General features: G+C 43.2%; 1 protein-coding gene across 1 annotated transcript in view; it reads left to right on the top strand.

The window, feature by feature from the left end:
• Positions 1–20,699, top strand: part of BRCA2 (BRCA2 DNA repair associated) — a 56,777-nt gene that overhangs the window by 14,256 nt on the left and 21,822 nt on the right. Inside the window, 10 exon segments of the mRNA XM_044284022.1 lie at positions 508–563; positions 943–1,039; positions 2,436–2,688; positions 2,690–3,288; positions 4,817–9,211; positions 10,762–10,860; positions 11,359–11,428; positions 13,926–14,233; positions 14,718–14,914; positions 18,949–19,136. Coding sequence (XP_044139957.1) covers positions 508–563; positions 943–1,039; positions 2,436–2,688; positions 2,690–3,288; positions 4,817–9,211; positions 10,762–10,860; positions 11,359–11,428; positions 13,926–14,233; positions 14,718–14,914; positions 18,949–19,136 — 6,262 coding nt within the window.

The raw sequence follows: 20,699 nt of genomic DNA, 5'->3' as shown, positions 1-20,699 counted from the left end.
TACCTTACAGGGGAAGAAACCGACTCTATCATTTCTGCTTTTTGGGGATTTTGGGTTTCTAATTCTATTTTTAATGATAGAGGGAGCAATTAAATTACCCAAATTTTGTGCCTTTTTTGAATATAAAAGTTGGAAAAGGGGGTAATTTTCCCCCTATAATTTTATCCTGCTTGAGGATTTCCCAATGTCGCTTCACAAGCTGGCGAGCTCCGTGCTAGTCCTGTATACTGAGAACATGAATGTGTGTGTGATTAGGATTGTGAGGCTCACTGAGGGAAGGGACTGATGCGACGGTATTATCTGCGCAGTTCTGTGTATTATGTACATACAATTTGAGAAGCAGGAAATAAAAACATATATATAAATTGCTAACATGTTTATGTGTAGAGAAGCACAAAAGATCAACTGTCTGTCAGCTGTACAGTCCTGCTCCTTATACTGCACTTCTGTGCCAGTCATATGAGGTCTCATCTTATTTCACAACCTTTTGGCTTTGCTGTTTTGTAGCGCAAGCTAAAGAAGAAGTTTGTAAACTGAGGAAATATGACAGAGAAGATGTACTGGTGAGTAAAACTGTATAATAATTGATATGTCTTTTAGCAGTTATATTGTTGATGGGGTTGTCCCACTAATCAATCGCCTCCCTGGTGACACGGCAGGAACATAATGTGACCGATGAGCTTCAGCTGTCACGTGCCATTCCTGCACTCGTCATCACTGAGGCCAATTGGCCGGCAGTGGTAGCATACATGTAGATGTTAAGTCACACACCTGCTGCGGCGGGGACTGGAGTTGTGGCGCTGGAACCAGGGCGTTCTCACCAGATGAGTCTTTATTTTTATTTTGTGTATTTAACCTTTTTACTATTTTACTAAGTGTTGCAATTTATCTAATATATTTTTAACCAGCACCTCTCTGGAATCCCTACTTTATAACTTATAGATTGTGCACAGTCTCTTCTCCAAGAAGAATAATGTTGCAGAAGCTGTTTCTTCAGCAGCCCCTGACACAAAGACGGACAGGGACAGCACAAAGTTTGGTGAGTACGTTGTTAAGAAGTGGGAGTTTCAAAGACTTGGGGTTGTCCGCTTTGTGCATACTACATTTCAGGAATGACATACACTGAGATAAGAAACGACTTCTTTGCCGCAGGCTTACCTTGACCTGTCCACGAGTACCAATATAAAGGATCCATGGGGCCCATAGCTTTCCAAGATGGCAAACATGTCTTTTACTATACGGGCATTGAAAGTGTGTAGTGAATGTGCAGAGACAGGTCCATAGCTTTCCTGTTTTTGTCCCTGCACTGATTTTTGCAGTGCAAAAGGGTGGGATTCTTTGTGTGAGCAGGGTAAAGTAATCCCTGAAGGAATGATTGGTCTCTTACGTCATTACAGGTCAGTGTATGTCAGCTTCTTCCTTGGCCATGAGATGTCACGGTACATCGGTCACATGGCCCAGTTGCAGCTCAGCCCCATTCAAGTCAATGGGGCTGAGCTGCAATATCAGACATAGCCATGATATAATGTACAGCGCTGGGAGTCTGCCGTGCTCACCAGAGCTCAGGTGTGTACCGCAGCTTCCCGAAACAGCTGATTTGGAGACCTATGTGATACTCATGACCTGTCCCATTAATAGGTTGTTATAGGGTTGGATAGTTCTCCAATTGGATAGCATGGGTGTTAGGAGATGGTTCCCAAACCAGATATATACAATATAGAAGGACTCCTGTACTCCACTTTGAGTTTCAGTATAAAGCTTTCATTTTGTGCGGTTCCAGTCAAAAAACGTTTTCGGCTGAATAGCCTTCTACAGTGTAACCGGATTGTGGTCGCAAGGGGTGCAAAGCTGAATGGGGGTGAATTCCCTCAGTGGGTAGCAGGAAATGCTGCTTCTTGTTGGGCTCTATGTCCCTTTGGTACGTGGTCCGGGAGGCTGAGGCCTGTAATCCGGATAGCCATTACAGGCTTCAGCCGAAAACGTTTTTTGACTGGAACCACACAAAAAAAAAGCTTTATACTGAAACTCAAAGTGGAGTACAGGAGTCCTTCTATACTGTCCCATTAATAGGTCATCAGTATTATTTCCTTGATTGCCCCTTTAAGTATTGGACTCCATAAATATGTTTTTATTTTCACTTTGTCTTTTAGCCGTAATATTGATTTTATGGGATTTGCTCATGTTTATGTCAACATCTGGGCCCATTTCTACATGATTGATGTCATGTCCCTCGTGACAAACAGCTGACAGTGGTATAATATAACAGCAGTAGCAATGCTGGTCTCTGTTTTCCGGCTCCAGTGTCTCGTCATCTCAACGTATGACCGCTGCCACCAGAGTTTATTATTTTCAGTTGTACAATTTATTTATAGAAAGATAATGAAGCGATGGGTGCACTTTTTATTACTCTCCTAATTGTGTTCCTTACTTTACAGCAAAAACTATGACTAACGAAAACATGGAAAAGTCATCTGACTATCTGAAGGCTCAGCAGAAGAAAACCGTTGTGAATGCCGTTGGAGATGGGGAAGCATGCCAAGTGGTTGAGAATGCAATTGAAGGAATGGAAGATGTTTTGTCAATCTTTTTTACCAATGAAAAACCACCAGAATTGAGAAAAATAAAAGTCGACCGACGAATAAAAAGAAAAATTAAACTATTTAGTAGCGTGACTGGAAAAAATGATTCACTTATCGAAAACACTGAGGAAGCAAACTACAACATTCACTTCGGAGAACCTTAAGATACCTAGCAAATTACTAGAGCAGAAGGCTTGTTTGAGAGAGGTCTCTTTATCTTATGAGTGGACTCCTCTGAACCTCCCTGATACAACACAAGAGGAAAACGTAGCTGTTGAAATTGACGCTAGTAGTAATACAATGGAAAATTCAACATGTAATGATTCCCAGCTGCACAGGGATGAGCACACATCAAAAGCTTCTAATGAGACCAATAAGTGTGGTCAAGATGGCCTTTTAAACTCTTCGCAATATATGGAACACAAAGAGAAATCTGAAGAGCGACTTCCTGATGATTCTGCAGGTGACAGCGAACCTCTTATTTCAGGTGATCTCTCATTCTTTGCAACTGAAGGTGACTTTCCTTGGAAAAGCAGCAGTATAGCAGAGCAGAAACATAAACTGATCCTATCTACACTGAAAAAGCAGAACAGATTTTTGTACAGCCTTGAAATGGATTATCAGCAATCTGAAACCACTGAGAAGATGGATACGACTCTGCACGGCGAACCTTCAAAGGGCCTGGAAACACCCGATGCCCAGTCCAAAAGTATGTCTTCTAACTGTTAATTCTTTTAACATTAGAATGGTCATCTGTTATTGACAACCACTATTGGGATGTCCTATTAAGTCAGCCCTAGTATTGCATCAGAACAACGGGGCACATTTATTAGGACTGGTGTTTTTGAAACCCCTAAGCTGGTGGTGGGTCCGCCGGAGTTATGAAGAGGCGCCGGCCTCTTCATCAGGCCTCATGCACACGACCGTTGTGTGCATCCGTGTCCGTTGTGCCGTTTTCCGTGATTTTCTGCGGACCCATTGACTTTCAGTGGGTCTGTTGAAAACTCGGAAAATGCACCGTTGTTCATCCGTGATCCGTGTTTCCTGTCCGTCCAAAAAATATGACCTGTCCTATTTTTTTTACGGACAACGGTTCACGGACCCATTCAAGTCAATGGGTCTGTGAAAAAACACAGATGCACACAAGATTGACATTCGCATCCGTCATCCGTGGCCGTAGGCTACTTTCATACAGACGGATCCGAAGATCCGTCTGCATAAAAGCTTTTTCAGAGCTGAGTTTTCACTTCGTGAAAACTCAGTTCCGACAGTATATTCTAACACAGAGGCGTTCCCATAGTGATGGGGACTCTTCAAGTTAGAATATACTACGAACTGTGTACATGACTGCTGCCTGGCAGCATCCGATCTCTTACAGGGGGCTGTGATCCGCACAATTAACCGTTGTCGGTTAAATTATCATCTGCGGTAAGGGATCTGACAGGCTGTTTTGGCAGATAGAAGCCTGTTGAATCCAACATTGCCGTTTTCTCCAGTTCACCACTGGATTCCCATTGCCTATAATGGGATCAGATGGTGATCCGGACGCTTTCCGGCATAAATGCTGGGTTTCAGTTGACAAAAAAAGCCCTTCCAACTGTTTTTGTCAGGCCGACATCCTGTGAACAACTGTGAACGTACCCTTAGCTTAATAGAGATCTGACCATTTAAATATCCATGAGCACTGAAGTGACTCTGTCCCCCTCAATTCTCCTTTTCCTATGCTGAGGCAAAAGAAAAAACTGGCGGAAAGGCGCCTCGCAGTATGTATGTACAAATGAAAGAACAGATTGACACCAGAAAATAATAGCTTGGGTGCTCACTTTGTCCAGTTCTGGTGTAGACACAACTCCTGGAAAGCTTGTCATTAGATCAGGGGCGCCCTGCAATCCAGGTAATAGCCAGAAGGAAGTCCAGTAGGCAAGATCCCAGAAAGCTCAGATTTGATAATAAATGGACCTTTTTTATTTACTCCATATAATTGTTATTAAGTGTACAGAATAAGTAAAAAAGGTTTACTTATCATCGAATCCAAGCTTCCGGGGATCTTCCTGGAGCCAGCGCAGCTGGAATATGTTCCATAGTTTGTTTGACCATTTCTCTTTTCTTGTCTGTTAGGCTCACAGTGAATAAGGTCACCGATTGTAGTAGTTGTGGGGATCCTGTTTACTAGTTTCTAAATCTGAATTTTACAGTAAACTATGAAATTTAATCTCTGAATTATTTTACCACCCCAGGATCGTTGGATTTAAAGAATGCTGCATCGCCCCTGCCAGAAATAAAGCAAGTTGAAAAGGACGATGACTTTAAAGATAACAGTGTGGGTTTCCAAGAAATCTTGGAAGAAGAGGCTTTCTTAAATATCACGCAGACAGATCCAACTGCAACCTCTGGGGTGAAATCAGCTGTGTCCTCAGTTGCTGGTAATTGCACAGAGCTCCAAGTGGCAAAATCGGAGAGCATTTCACAGATAGAATATGAGGCATCACAACACTCGGAAGGGATGGTGGCTCACAGTAATACCAAAGCCAGGGTCTTAGACTCTGTGACACGTGACCATAGCGTACACGAGGATCCTTATACCTCAAGAAAGGAGTGTGATTCCATTTGCAGTACTCTGCACCCTGGAAAAGCAGAGTCTAAATCCGCTAACAGGTCACTTGATTTACCAGCAGAAATAAAAATGCTAAGTTTTGTAGGCTTTAAAACGGCATCAAATAAAAAAATAGACATTTCAGAAGATAATCTAAGAAAAGCCGAACTTCTCTTAAAAGAAGATGAAGCTCTGCCCATTTCAAACCCTGCTAAAGTTGTGACTGGAGACAAAAACTCTTTGAATTTGATGGACAGAACTGATGATACAATGACACATATGGAATTCCACAGAGCATCACCTAAGGAAATGGTCCCAGAAAGTAGAACTGCTAAAGTAAATGTTTTATTACAGGAAATCTGTCAAACCCCAAGCAAAAGATGTAAAACAAATAATACTCATGACCAGACCACAACGGACATAAAGCTGGAACACGATGAAATGACTGGCAGCGTTGAACCTAACGCTTCTAGGAACTTACCTGAGGTATCACATGAAGATATAAAGGAAGAAAACAAAACTGAAGTAGCAGCAAATACCCGCAAGCAGCCCTGTTTAGACAGCAAGTCGATAGGAGACATAGGCTTTAAGGAAAATTCTATGCAGGTATTGAACTTGCAAGGAATAGAATCTCACTTATACGACGTCTTTACAGAAAGCCAAAAAGCTGAAATCAATGAACTTTCTTCTATTTTAGAGAATGCAGGCAGTCAGTTTGACTTTACACAGGTCAAGAAGCTAAATCTGCTTGGATTAGATCATGAAAATATGCAAAATCCAAAGAAGAGCATCAGCGAGTCTCAGAAGCTCAACACGTCAGATGTCTGGGAAGATGTGGACTTCAACGATAGCTTTGCTACTGGAGAAGGAAATCTAGAAGGCAACGTTTTGTGTGTCCTATCAGAACCTGAAAACAAAAGCGACATTAAGACAAATGCTTGCAACATCACAGATAATAATGTGGGCTTCAAACGTGGGGATGGAACCGTTAGTGGATTTACCAGCGGTAAATCTGTTAACATTACTGATGAAGATTTAGTCAAAGCAATAGAGATGTTTAGTGATTTAGAAGAAAAGGCAGAGGGGAAAATGACCAAGACTGCGCAAGATCTACACTGTTCACCTAGGCCCCAAACTGTCAGTGGTCCACACCTTACAGCTAATGACAGGACTGCTACACAGTCTGTTAGTAATGTGTCAAATACAATGCAAGCTACCACTTCACCAAAGCTTGCCCAGTCCAAAGAGAAATACTTTTCAGATATTGAATTCTACAGTAATCAAGAAGATGGTTGTAAGAGCAAGGAAAACCATGCCACTAAATTACAACCAAGAAGGGAGAGACCGAGTAGTGAGAGAAGTCTTTCATTACTAGTTGAGGGTGTGCAAAATTGTGACATTGCTTCAAGTAGCTATGAAAACTCTGCTTCCGCTTCAGGCTTGTCTACGATGCCAGTTGGGTTTGCTACTGGAAAAGGCAAAGCAATTAATATTAACAAAGCTACTTTAGATAAAGCGAGAACTATGTTCAGTGATATATTGGATTTGTCTGACCCAGGTGAGGATCACTGCAGAACACCCCCAGTCCACGGACCCTCGGGTTTGTTAACAAATGCACCTCAGGCTAATAACACCTTTGCAGAAAAGGAAACACATGGGCCAAGGTCTTACCATGGTCCAGAGGTTTCCAGTAAAGAAAGCAAAGTGCCCAAAGTCATTTTGGATGGCCCTCCTCAGGAAGAAAACCAGAAATTGCATGTGTTAAGAAGAGAGTCAAGTCCTCTTTGGCAAGATAATCTAATATCAAACAGGTCATTGTTCAGTACTGCAAGTGGCAAATCTCTTCAGTTGTCTGAAGAGGGTTTAAAAAGGGCTTACAAGGTGTTTTCTGACGTAGATGATGTTCATGTAGGAGATCAACAAACAGGAATTGTCTCGAGAGAACCTACAGTAAATTCGGGTGGTTTGCTTGACTTAAAGAACAAGTCTGTGCTAGTAAAAGAAACCACGTTTAACTTTCCCCAACCAGGTTTTAGCACTGCAAATGGTAAATTTATAGGTGTATCTCAAAAATGTCTCCAGAAAGCACGAGAACTATTTTCTGACCTTGGAGAACCCAATGATTTAGATGTTGGACAAAGAAATCCATCTAGTCAAAGCATAGCACAAGTCCGAAGAAATAAACCTTTGGTTAATCAAGTCACAGCAGACGTCTGCTCTGAAATATTGGCAGATTTACCACCCCTAGAAAATCTCCCCAACAAAGAGATGTCTAATAAGACTTCTTCAGGTGAACATGAAATTCCTGAAATGAGTGTAATGTCTTTAAGCACTGCTGGTGGGAAATCTATTCTGCTCTCTGAAGACTCTTTGAGGAAAGCTCAAGGGATGTTTAGCAATATAGATGACAACCTCCCGCTAGACGAGGGAAAACGTGGTTCTTCAGTCAACCAAATTGAGAGGAAAAATCCCAAATCTACCTTTCCTCCATTAGGTTTCAGTACGGCAAGTGGTAGAGCCGTAGCAGTGTCTCTAAGTTCCGTCCAGAAAGCAAGACAGATGTTTGCTGCTACTGTTGATACTGTATCAGACACAGGGCTTACATATCAATCTACTAAGAGCCTGACTAGAAAGGAAGACACCCTAGAGCCTAACCAATGCCTTCCAATCAGTAATGCATCCAGTAGTCTAAAACCAGCTTTGGATCAATGTACTACTGATCCCAAAGGAGTGGATACAAGCATGTGTTTTCCTCAGCAAGAGACCTCCAACAGAAAGATGGCATTTTTCAGCACAGCTAGTGGCAGTCATGTTCATTTGTCAAGTAAGGCTTTACAGAAAGCTAGAGAGATGTTTGCTGATTTAGATGATGGACAGGTAGACCAGCCTCTCCAAGAAAATGTCAAGGAAAAAGCAGAAATGATGGATTTCTCTAGTAAAAATCCTGACAATACTATGCAAGTAAATGCCCAAGGCGTCGCCTCGCTTTCTGTAGGATTCAACACAGCAAGCGGAAAGACTGTGACAGTCTCGCATGATTCACTCCAAAAGGCAAAGCTGCTTTTTGCAGATGCTGATGAAAAAATAGATCCAGCAAACTCTTCACAGGACAATACAACAAAGAATATAAACCAAAGAGAAGAAACTGGAGGCTTCTCTGTAGCCAGCATGTGTCAAACAAGTAAGACAAGGTCTTCTGTGAGCAACTTTTCTTCTTCTGAAGGTAACGAGTGCGGAAACAACACTAGAGAGCCAGTGGTGGAAGATGGTTGTGTACCCAAGACGCCATGTTTTAGCACAGCTGGCGGTAAAACGGTGACTGTGTCCAAGGAGTCGTTGAAGAGGGTACGAGAAATATTTTCTGAAGTAGATAACCACTGCTCATCCCAGCATGATGCCACTGTAGATATGCAACCTAATCCTATATCAACATCTGCCGCAAAAGTATCCCTAAGAGAAAACAAGGAGCCTGAACCATCTGAGATACAACATTCCTCTAATGTGCTCACAAAAAACTCATTTGGATTTAGCACTGCTAGCGGGAAGCAAGTATGCGTTTCAGAAGATGCACTGCAAAAAGTTAAATCCTTTTTTGAAGAGTTTGATACAAATGAAAATTTAGAAGGTAATCTTAATGAAAATCAAGACTCTGCAAGAATTCATACACTTAATCCCTTACTGAACAAACAGCATCTCAAAGTCTCTGTCACCAAGCTTGACCACAGACAGAAGAACACTGTTGAGGGAAAGAAAACGACTTCAACTAAGTCTTCCTGTAGTAGTAGCGTTCCACCGCCAGGTTTAGTAAAACACTCAACACCCCTCTACGGTGCCGGATCAACACATTTGTATTTTACATCATCTCATACTCCAGAAAATGAGATCGAGATTGAAGCAGCAGAAAGCGCGAAAGCATTCATGGATGATGAAGATCTGACAGATGCTGAATTAAAAGCCGATGGTTTATTTTTGTGTCCAGACAAACTTCCAAATATTAGAAATGGAAAAAGGTTTCGGTCCGATGATGGAATGGGACGCGGTATGTGATTTCATTATGCTTTATGTTTCAATGTGACTAATGTTTAAAGGTACTTTCACACTTGCATTAGAGGATTCCGGCAGGCAGTTTCTGCCAGATACGGAAATCCATATGCAAATGGCATTCCGGCAAATGTTCCGGAATTTTGGCAAGAGAAAATACCGCAGCATGCTGCGGTATTTTCTCTGGCCAGATACCATAAGAGTGAATGAACTGAAGACATCCTGATGCATACTCAACGGATTGCTCTCCATTCAGAATGCATTAGGATAAAACGTTTTTTTTCGGTATTGAGCCCCTGTAACGGAACTCAATACCGGAAAACTTTAACGCTAGTGTGAAAGTACCCTAAGATGTTAAAGGGGTTTTCTGGGACTTCGATCTTGATCACCTATTCTTAAGATCACTGAGGGCCGGACTCTAGGCACCCCTGATGATCAGCTGAACGAAGAACCATCTCCTTTATTGTTTACAAACATACTTTTTGTGGAGCTTTTACCATGTGAAGTTTTGTGACTATGAAACCTTATTCTGACAATTTCTGCACCCACAGGTGCTCACGATCTGGGCAGATTTTGTGCAGAAAACTGCAGCATAATACATTACCAGCAAAGTGAATGAGATTTGACAACTCATGTACACTTTGCTGTTTTTCCTAGGTGCAGAAATTGACCTGTTGTGTGGATTTTAAAATCTGCAGCATATCAATTGTTTGTGCGATTCTGTAGAGTGGTTTTTAGCAGACTTCAGTGGGGTTGTTAATATAAACAGAAGACCGCACAAAAAAAACACAATAAATAGTGCAGATTTCTTGCAGATCTTTAGCCCACCTGGACACCATCTGCACAAATTTCCGTTCAGATTTATGTGCGTTTTGTGCAGCATATCCACACCAAAATCTGTATAATTGCGGTTTTTGGCGCAGATTAGATGTGGTTTTGCCGCAGATCTCACCCTTCCATTGAAAAGGGTGAAATCCGCAGCGAAAAACACAATTATGATTGACATGTAATTTATTTAGAAATCCGCTCAGCAGGTCAATTTCCGCACATAAGAAATCTGCAAAGTGCACATGAGATTAGTGTTGTCTCATACACTTTTCTGGTATTGTAGTACGTTGCAATTTTTCCTTGTGAAAAAACCTCCCATGTTCTGCCAGTGGCCTTACAGTGAAGTGCTCTCTGCCTTGATCTGCTTCACAGCCCCTCCCTTCTGCTCTGAGTGACAGCTGTACCATCCAACCAGAAGACTAGTACAGCTGAGCGGAGGTAAAGCTGCTCAATGCAGAGAGCAGTTCCCAGTGAAGCTCCACCTGGTGGGCACTTCCAGGAGCAGAATGTGGCAGAATAAAACTTTATATATTCACTACTCCTGGGGATTAAAGCTCCTCTTAGTGCTGTCAGCAGTTTACCATGGTCAAAGCTGCTGACTTCAAACTCACCTTTTTTTCTTAATATTTTTACATTTATAATGTGTGTGTTATCAAACCTGAAATAAATTACTCATTTTGTACATCAGCTATTAACCCATTAAACATATTTTACACACAGGAGAGCCACCCATCAAAAGGCAACTTTTACCAGAGTTTGACCGATCTTTGGAGAACGAATCCAAACCTGCTTTGAAGCCTCTCACAAGCAGTCCTCACGGTGGGTTATATTTCCTATGAATCAATGCTTTGCATGTTTACACTAGCTTTCTATCAGCCGGATCATAATGGTCTGGTCACAGAGGCGGCCTTACCTGTCTTCTATGCCTGCTTCTTTGGTCCATCTTCGGCTGACTATGCGGCCACACGCCAAGTGGAGCCATCAGGAGATGAAGAAGCAGGGTAGTTTTCTAATAGCGGAAGTCGCAGCGGCCAATCAGATTTGTGGAGCATATCCTAGCCATGTGTCACCAATGTCTGACGAGACCTCTTTACGTTATTTTACTATTTTATTGCTCTATTTCTTATGTTAGTTTTTGTGCAGTAAAAAATAAAATGCAGCGTCCAGATTTTTTTATTTTATTATTATATTACTCACAGCATGCACATTTTCCTGTGTGCGCTCGTCTGCTGCTTTTATACCAATGTGGTTTATTGCATGCAGTTTCTGCTCTCCTTTCATATCCCCGTTTACTTTAATCTACTGTTCTCTTTACAGAGCGCCTAAAGGACAGAAGGAAGTTTCTCTACAAGACTTCCTTACAACCATTATCATCTGATCCTGCCAGGTAAGCTTAATGTTCTCGATCCACATCTGCTGCAGTTATCAGGTAGGAGTTGGCGGCGGATTACTGCGGTGTCTTTGTACATGGTTTGATATGAAAGGGATATCCGCACTCACGCTGTTTCAAAGCTTAGAACCACTTTAATAAAAGGACTTCAGGATAACGCTCTGTACATTTTTGATAGCATTTCCTGGAAATTGCAGCAATAAGATACATTTATGTCAGGTCTGGCAACAAATGGAGCTTTTACCTGGATTGTCTCCCACATCAGAGCCAACCCATGGAGTGGGCTGTAACAGCCTTTGGTATACATATCAAATGGAGAAAAAAAGACATCAATTTTTACAGCAATCTATTGCTGCTAACAAAAAAATAATTAACAGAAGCTTTCTAATTTAAGTTTTGATTACACTTTATAAGCCCACTTGTTATTTCATGTGATCTATTTTAAGTAGGTTCCAAGTTTATTTAGTAGAGTACCACGTGGCAACCAGTGCTGTGGCCAGCCTGTGTGGGAGCAACTCCTCTGCTCCTAGGCCAAGCCCCCCCCCATAGGCCTCTGGTCCTGCGGACATAATTGGAATCTGATAAGATCAGGTCTCAATTACCCGGTCACAATGATAACCAATCATGTCACTTACTAAAAAAGTTTGTTACAGCAAAATGCACTGTATGGGGAAAAGTATTGATTTCCGCTGTTTGATTCAGTCCCATTGCCACAGGTGTATAAAATCCAGCCCCTAGCCTTGTCGTCAGCCTTCACAACATTTGTGAAAAAATGTCTCGTTCTAAAGAGGTCCAGAGTGGTCCTGTAATAGGATAACACTGCTGCAAGAAGTCAGCTTGTGAAATGATTTCCCTCCTAGATATTTCACCATCAGCTGTGAGTGGTATTATTGCAAAGTGAAAGCGTTTAGGAACCACAACCACTCGGTCATGTAAAGTTATAGAGCAGGGTCGCTGAGTGCTGAGGCATAAAAGTCACCAATGAGTTATATGGGACCGCGCGTTCCCTATCCTATCAGGAGAAAACCTCTTCAAGCTCAACTCATCCAATTTCAGCTATTTATAGGCGAAACATCAGGTCCCACTACTACTATTTTCCTCCAGATGTTCCTGTGGGATATCAGAAAATACGCTGATAGTGAAGCACTGTATTCCACTACTAATGCCACTCATATGGTTGTACTCACAAGCGTAGTTGTGCAGGCACACGCCCCTGATGAAGCTTGGAGCGGAACCCGGGTCGGGCAGGATCGTTGGATTGTTTTATTACATTGCCTGTTACCGTTTTATGTTTGTGAGTATAATAAACCCAATTTTATACTGGTTTTTAAAGCGGAGCTTCACTGTTGGAGCGGTTTAAATATTTTATACAGCATTGTTGAAGAGAGAAAAAGAAAGAAAGCGAAGCCTCTGATTTTGTGTGATGTGCCTGCATAACTACACTTGTGAGTACAACCATATGAGTGGTATTAGTAGTGGAATACAGTGTATCACTATCAGCGTATTTCCTGATATCCCACAGGAACATCTGGAAGAAAATAGTAGTAGTGGGACCTGATGTTTTGCCTATATATCTGAAATTGGATGAGTTGAGCTTGAAGAGGTTTTCTCCTGATTGGATAGGGAACGGGCGGTCCCATATAACGCATTGACTGAACTGTGAATTGTGCCCACTTCACTCTTGGGAATCGCTGCGGCAAATCCTGATAACAACGGACTGGAATCTTAACGTTTTGTTTCTATAAAAGTCACCGAGGCTCTGCTGAATCAATAACTGCAAAGTCCAAACCCCCTCCGCCATTAACATCAGCACAATAACTGAGCTGGGAGCTGGGGTTTCCATGGCCGAGCAGCTGCCCAATGCCAGGCATCTGATGGAGTGGTAAAAAGCATGCCACCACTGGACTCTGGAGCAGTGAAAACGTGTTCTGTCAGTCTGATGGACAAGTCTGGAATTAGCGACTGCCAGGATAACATTACCAGCCTGACTTAATTGTGCCAACTGTAAAGTTTGGTGGGGGAGGAATAATGCTATGGGGTTGTTTTACAGGGTTGGCCAGGTCTCTTTAAGTGTAGGGAAATTTTAAATACCAAGCCATTTTGGGAAGATCCTTTCTTGTTTCCTGTGCCCCGGCGAACAACGCAAGCTCCATAAAGGCATGGTTGGGTGAGTGGAAGAATGAGTCATGACCTCAGCTCTTTTCAACACCCTCCAGATGAACTATAATGCAGATTGCAAGCCAGGTCTCACCTCCAACATCTATGGCTAATGAATGGTCAAACATTTCCACACTCTAAACTCTTGTAGAAAGAATTCCCAGAATGAAAGCTGTTTTATCGGCAAAAGGGGGAACCAACTCCATACTATGGACTTAGAATGGGATATCATAAAAAAAGCTTGAGTAGGCGTTTGTGCGTTCCTGGTGTCTGTGCTGTGAGTAGTTACCTATGGTTGGTAGCAATTTTTTTGGCAAACAATTAATTTCTTTTGCAGTTTCTCAAAAGGAAAAGAGGCTACCCCGGAAACTATGCATGCTCCTCCCAGCTATGCTCATTCCAAATTGATTGGTTCCAGAAGCTCTTTACCAGGCAGTTCAGCACACATTTCAGCCGATTGTAGAAATGATCGAGACAACGCGTCGAAAACTGTAACAACCTCATTTGTAACCCCTTTTAAGAAGGACCCCCACGTATCTTCAGGTAATCAAATGGTTAACTCTCCAAGACAAGACCAGGATTACAGCAGAGGTCTTCTAAGTAAGAGTCGTATGGAAGTCGGGGCATCACAGAAGGATGAATCAGGTAGTCATTGACTTAAAAGAAATGGGTTTGCTATTTGCAGTCGGGATCTGTGAGGTTGCATATTTTAGAGTGATTAACTTTTCATGGATATGGGGGTTCTAACTCTCCTTGGGGAGAGAGTGCCTTAATCGGCGTGAGGAGAGTTATAGGCCATACATGCTCCTCTGGACTTCTGGGAAGAAAGGTATGCAAATGAGCTCTTAACAAGCTCTGCCTCTAAAGCCACCAGATGTAAGGCAGCTATCCTATAAGTCAATGTTCGACCCTTTAAATAGGCCTTGAGACATGACTTGGATAATAAATAAGCCAGCACCTCATCTGCAGACAGCTGTTTCAGGGTGATTGCCCCTCATCAGTGCAGAGCAGAGAGTACTCTTCTTGTAGAAAGAGCGCCTTAATCAACATGAGGAGACTTATATGCCATACATGCTTTTCATGGAGTGACATTTGGGTTTTAACATTGGACTGATCTTGTTTTGTTCAGGGCCAGATTTCTCCAATTTGGTAGAAAATATCTGCTGTGCCAGAGATATGCAAGAGATGAGAATACGAAAGAAACAAAGACAGAAGATTAAGCCACAACCTGGATCTTTATACCTACAAAAAACCTCATCTGCCAAAAGAATTGATCTGGTAACGGCGGTCGAAGAGAGGCAACCGACCGTATATACTCAGGCCGAGGTATGGAACTGCTGCCTGCTATGTTATTCTGTCCAGATGATGCAATAAAACTGTGAAATGTTGTTTGTTGAGCTAGAAATTGACGCAAAGGTGCGATACTGATCTAATATTGTGGTTGTTTTCACTATGAGAGTATATTGGACATACGTTCTCTGCAGTGGAGGAGGTAATTTGCCAACATTTCATTTGGTTCATTTGGTAGTTGGAAAAGGAAGTTAGAATTTACTGGAGATGAGCAGTGAGTACTAGGGATGTCCCGATACCATTTTTTTAAGATTGAGTACCGATACTTTTATTTAAGTACTCACCGATACCAATTATGTAGGTACTTTTTTTTTTTTACAGCAAATTTCAATAAAATTTTGTCATAGGGGAGATTTCTCAAACCTTGTACAAAGAAACAGCGGCGTAGTTGCTGATAGCAATGAAAACAATTTAAGCTGGAATTTGGTTGCTATGGACAACTGCTTTTCCTTTGTACAAGGGTTAATAAATGGGCATATGACTGCGCACCTGTCTTCAGGGAAGTCCTTTCTCCCAGTGACGTGGACTGTCATTGCAACAGACGCCAGCCTCCACGGCTGGGGCGGGGTCTTCGCCACCCGGACGGTCCAGGGCGTTTGGTCTCCATCAGAGTCCAAACTGCCCATCAACATCCTGGAACTCCGGGCCATCTACCTCTCCCTTCGCCATTGGACTCTCCTCTTGCAGGGTCGTCCGGTCAGAGTACAGTCGGACAATGCACGGCGGTGGCCTATATTAACTATATTAACCACCAAGGAGGGACTCACAGCAGTGCAGTGATGCAGGAGCCTCCCTGAAGATTCTACAGTGGGCGGAAGCCCATGTTTCGGTGATTTCGGCAGTCTACATTCCGGGAGTGGACAATTGAACGGCAGACTTTCTCAGCCGGACGATGGTGGACCCGGGGGAGTGGTCTCTCCATCAGGAGGTGTTCGAGGCTCTATGTCTCCGGTGGGGACGTCTGGAAGTAGACTTGATGGCGTCCAGGCTCAATCACAAGCTCCCGTGCTTTTTGTCTCGCGCAAGAGTCCCGGTGGAGTACGACATGGACGCTCTCGTGGCACCATGGGACAGTTTTTCGTTCCTTTTACGTGTTCCCACCCTTACCACTCCTGCCTCGGATCCTGCGCAGAATCAGAATGGAGGGCATCCAGGCCTCGACTATCTTGGTACTCAGAGCTCATTCTTCTTCTGGGATGCACCGTGGCCCCTTCCTCTCAGGGCCGACCTGCTCTCCCAGGGCCCAGTCTTCCATCAGAAGATACACTACGTTTAACGGCATGGCTGTTGAAACCTTCTTGTTAAAACAAAGGGGTTTTTCTGATGCGGTCATTCGGACTATGATTAGGGCTAGGAAGCCCTCCTCTTCCAAGATTTACTATCGGACTTGGAAGTCCTTCCTACGCTTCTGTGAGGAACGTGGTCTTCCTCCCAGGAGGTTTTCCCTTCCTAAGTTCCTGGCGTTTCTTCAGTCCGTATTAGAACTGGGTCTGGCTCTTAGTTCCCTAAAGGGGCAGGTCTCAGCCCTATCCATTTTTTTCCAGCATACACTTGCCGTCTTAGGTCCGATCAAAACCTTCATACAAGAGTTGCCTCACACCGTGCCTCCCTATCAGCCGCCGTTGCACTCTTGGGACCTGAACCTAGTTCTGGTTTCGCTCCAGGCCGCTCCATTCGAACCTCTGAGAGAGGTCTCCCTTCGTTTGCTTTCCTGGAAAGTGGCGTTTTTGGTGGCTATCACATCTATTCGAAGGGTTTCGGAACTGGCGGCATTCCTGCAGAGAGCCCTTTTTGGTGTTCTATCAAGATAAGGTGGTGCTCCGCCCAGTGCAGTCTTTTCTACCAAAGGTAGTATCCGCATTTCACATTAACGAGGACATTGTTCTGCCCTCGTTTTGCCCTAAGCCTTCTCATCTACGGGAGGTTTCTCTCCATCGTCTGGACGTGGTGCGGGCCTTGAAGATCTACCTATCCGTCATGGCCCCCTTTAGGCACACAGACGCTCTGTTCGTAATCTCGGAATGTCCTCGTAGAGCTTTGGCGGCTACCAAGGTAACTATTGCCAGGTGGATTAGATCGGCCATTGCCGAGGCCTATCGCTCTAGGGACAAGGCACCTCCTTCTGGGATCACGGCTCACTCTACCAGAGCGGTCGGGGCGTCTTGGGCGCACCTTCACCACGCTTCTATCGTCTCGATTGTGTAAGGCGGCGAATTGGTCCTCCTTACACACCTTCACAAAATTTTATCGAGTGCATTCTTTAGCCTCGGGGGATGCTGCTCTCGGCCACAGAGTCTTGCAGGCCGCAGTGTAGTGACTTCCATGAGGGAGTTTGTTTCTGGGGGTTGTTTTTCCCGCCCCGGGGACTGCTTTAGGACGTCCCACGGTCCTGTGTCCCCCAATGATGTGAGCCAGAAAACGAGATTTTTGTGAACTCACCTGTAAAATCTCTTTCTCGCTTTATTCATTGGGGGACACAGGACCCACCCAATGTTCTTTATACGGCAAGTGGGGTCCAGGTTTTGCCAGTTGGGACCTTGTTTTGGTTCGGTCTTATGGCAGTCTGCAGCTCTTGTTGGTTGTTAGTTTAATCCTGCTTCTCCTACTGCTGGAGCACAAACTGATATGCTCTCTCCAGACTGGAGGGGATATAGCTGTCAGGGGAGGAGCTAACAGTTTTCAGCCTAGTGTCGCCTCCTAGTGGCAGCAGCAAGCTATACCCACGGACGGTTCTGTGTCCCCCAACGAATAAAGCGAGAAAGAGATTTTACAGGTGAGTTCACATTTTCATTTTTCATTTTTTTTCAGTATTAAAACGCAAGAAAAATTATACAAGTGTGGTATCATTGGAACATGACCTGGAGAATGAAGATAACAGGTCAAATTTACTGCATAGTGTAGAGTGTAAAAAAAAAAAATACCTTTATCCGAATTCCCCAATTCTACCCCATTTGGAATTTTTTTTCCCACTCTCTACTACATGGTATGTAACAGTAAATGGTGCTATTAGAAAGTACAACTTGTCCTGCAAACAAAAAGCCCTCATAAGGGTATGTGAAGGAAAAAATAAAAAAGTTAGGACTATGGAAAGGCGGGAAGTGAAAAATAAAAAAACCCCAAAAAAAACGTTAAGGGGTTAAATTATAAAAAATTGAAATAAGAAAATGCTGCCGCTAACGGAAACCGTCACCATAGTCGCCCCGTTTACTTAAAACTATACATGTTATATATCAAAATGATCATCACAAAGTAGGGGATAATTTCATTTTATGTCAGTTTTAATATTTAAGAAATAAAAAGCTATAATTAAGAAAAAGGCTTTTTAATAAGAATTAGCGTTTTTCCTAAAATTAAACCTAAAAAAAGATGCTAGTAAAAAGTCCTACGTGTCAAGCAAAAAACATCCCCAAAAATTATTTTGTTAGTCAAGCAAATCAAAAAAAAGTTAGGGTCACTAAACCACCACGTGCACAAAACCATGAAAAGTTGCCTGGACATTCAGGCCTTTTTTAGGCTGGTCATGAAAGGGTTAACTTCTAATCTAATCACTTCTATAGCGGCTGTTCAGTAGCCAGTGACACTTGTAGGGTTTATAGAGAGGGGGATGATCACCCGAAAAATCACTGTCCAGTCAAATGACAAACTATATAATTCGCTCATCTTTTGTTGATTTGCTTCTTTTAAGACGACCTAAAATGATAATTTTTCAGCAGCACAGAGCCTTGTGTGAGCAGATGTGCCACCGGAACAAATGGAGAGTGCATGAGAACAATCAGTCATTAGTATGAACACCCCCGATAATTGCAACATGTAAATGAGCACAGATCAGCTTGCTATATCATCGATCTGCACTCAATTTACTTGCTTCTGCAGAAGGACCCCTTTTAGTACATAGACATTGACATAGGCTTCAGGAGACAAATTCTAGCTATTCGCATTCCAGCCGTTAATATTCTCCAAGTACGGTCTTTATATAATGAGAGCAGACACTTAGGTTTCTCTTGTTTTAGTTGTACAGATGCGGTGTTATCAAGAATCACATTGGAATTAACAGTGAAACCGCGAGGACCTTTGAATTCCACTGTCTGGATTATTTCACAAGAGAACGTTTCCTGTCCGAAGGCGGAGTGCAGATAGCTGATGGCGGCTGGCTGGTACCCACCGATAAACTGTCCGCTGGCAGAGAGGAGTTCTACAGGTGCTGATAAGTCACTACTGTATATCGAGCATGTCTCCTGGAAAAATAGCTCGTATTAAGGCTCCATTCACACGTCCGCAATACTGTTCCGCATTTTGCGGAACGGAATTGCGGACCCATTCATTTCTATGGGGCGACACGATGTGCTGTCCGGATCCGGAAATGCGGACCCGCAATTCCGTTCCCAAACAAAAAAAGAACTTGTCCTATTCTTGTCCGCAATTGCGGACAAGAATAGGGATTTTCTATTATAGTGCCAGCGATGTGCGGTCCGCAAAATGCGGAACGCACATTGCCGGTGTCCGTGTTTTGCGGATCCATGGATCTGCAAAACACATACGGATGTGAATGTACCCTAAAGGGAATCTTTCAGCTCCAATCAGCTGTATAGTGTAAGTGACGCTGAGTTTGGTTATGTAATTGTCATCTTCATAATCACGTTCGTTCTGACGCTGTGCTTCCCGGCCAGCAGTAGGATGCATTGAGGACTCCTTTTTGAGTCCTCTCCATTATGTGTGTGAGCTCAGGAGTCCTCTCAATGGATTTTACTGCTGGTTTGTCCGAGCACCGCGTCGGAACGCAAGCGAGTATGAAGACATACCCGGACTCAACGTCACTTACACTGTACACCGATTATTCTAGTTCGGGGGATGTTTCGGAGCTGACAGATTTCCTTTAACTCGTGTTGCTCTTTAACACATGTTGCTCTTCTCAACAATTGATGAGTGCTGACAACTGACATAACACACCGACAGCCCAATGCAGCACCCCTTTATTATCAAGGACCTGTTGACCATCCATTGTGTATCTGATATTAGGCTGACATTCGTATGGCAGATGACGGGCAATAGAAGTTTGGGCTTGTTGAATTTTAAAGGGCATTTTGGTTTTCATGATATTGATGACCTAGCCTCAGGATAGGTCATCAACATAAGATCACTGGGGGTCTGACTGTCGCACCCCCTACACGGTTACCTGCATACTAGCTTCCTGGAAGTGGTGGTGCCGGGTAATTACACTGCACCTCCACTACAATGTAGACTGCATGCAGGTATACATTAAAGAGAACACCGCTCTCACACTAACACCCCAGCCCCTTCAAACATCTGATCGACGGGGGTGACCTTCAATGATCTGAAATTTGATAACCTAACCTGAGTATAGGTCATCAGTTTAATGAAACCAGAATACCGATGCTTTGCTCTGCAATAAACCACCATGAGAAATGTCTGACAGCAGCTGATTCCCCACTGAGAACATATGTATATTCAGTTGAACCGAGCATACATGTGATTTCTGAGCTGGATTGTTTCGCCTGCATGTACCTCATGTTCTAAATTACTGTAAGTATTGCAAGGAATTCTGTGACCATTAAAAGACATTAGGGCTGCAGGCTGAGTGCATGTATACAGGTTACTGCAAGGTGAATCCCACGATCCTTACAATTTATAGTAGGGGGTCCATTATTCCTCTACAACACACATAGAACCTGAAAAGGGAGCAGCAGCTGAGGAGTGATGATCTAAACACAATACCGTATAATGCTGTAGCTGCCCAAGAACC

The sequence above is a fragment of the Bufo gargarizans genome, chromosome 3 (genome assembly GCF_014858855.1).
Source record: "Bufo gargarizans isolate SCDJY-AF-19 chromosome 3, ASM1485885v1, whole genome shotgun sequence".
Classification (NCBI taxonomy): Eukaryota; Metazoa; Chordata; class Amphibia; order Anura; family Bufonidae; genus Bufo; species Bufo gargarizans.
This window is presented reverse-complemented; position numbering and strand designations above follow the sequence as displayed.